The sequence below is a fragment of the Myotis brandtii genome, unplaced genomic scaffold, assembly GCF_000412655.1.
Source record: "Myotis brandtii unplaced genomic scaffold, ASM41265v1 scaffold986, whole genome shotgun sequence".
NCBI lineage: Eukaryota > Metazoa > Chordata > Mammalia > Chiroptera > Vespertilionidae > Myotis > Myotis brandtii.
The window spans coordinates 937,642-938,240 of NW_005372102.1; the positions used below are offsets into that span (position 1 = coordinate 937,642).

The 599-nt window shown below is 65.6% G+C and overlaps 1 protein-coding gene across 1 annotated transcript in view; it reads right to left on the reverse strand.

The window, feature by feature from the left end:
* Window positions 1–191: 191 nt before the first annotated feature.
* The window catches only part of ACOX3 (acyl-CoA oxidase 3, pristanoyl), a 27,339-nt gene continuing 26,931 nt past the window's right edge, over window positions 192–599 (reverse strand). The window contains exon 14 of the mRNA XM_014533446.1: window positions 192–597. Within this exon, the coding sequence (XP_014388932.1) occupies window positions 192–597 (406 nt within the window). The remainder of the gene's footprint in view (window positions 598–599) is intronic.

A 599-nucleotide genomic window follows, 5' to 3' on the forward strand; every position in this document is an offset into this window, starting at 1 on the left:
CGCCGGGCAGCCGCGTGGCGTGTGTGGCGGCCACAGCACTTGGAGCGCTCTCACTTTCCATTAATTACAGTGAAAGAAAGTTAAGCTCGGCCACTGGCCACACTGCCACGGCCGACACCCCAGTCAGAGGTCACCGGGCGGGACCCTGTGGGACGCTCCACTGGACAGAGCGCCATGGGCCGCGGAGGGGCTCAGCCACCTGAGTTCGTGCCACGAAATGAGGTTGGGCTGCAGGCTGGGAGCCTTGAAGTGCTCGGGGAAAGGGCTGAACGTGCCCGATTCTGAGGCCGTCCCACTAATCCCTCTCCCCGAAGTTTCGGGCCGGGGCAGAGTTTCCGGTAACTTCCCTGCTCTGCTGAGGGCCGTGTGCACGAGGCGGAGCTCGGGAGCGGGGGTGAGAGCGGAGAGCGTGGGTGCAGAGGGGCACATGGGAGCACGGGTGACAGGTGACACAGGGGCCACGGGAACGTGGAGGGCCTCCCACTCACCTGGGAACACAGCTCCAGGATGGCGCCCTCCAGCATCTTCCCGGCTTGCTCCCCGGAAAAGTAGCCGCCTGCAAGCACAGCGCTGGTCACCGGGGCTGGGAGCCAAGTCCT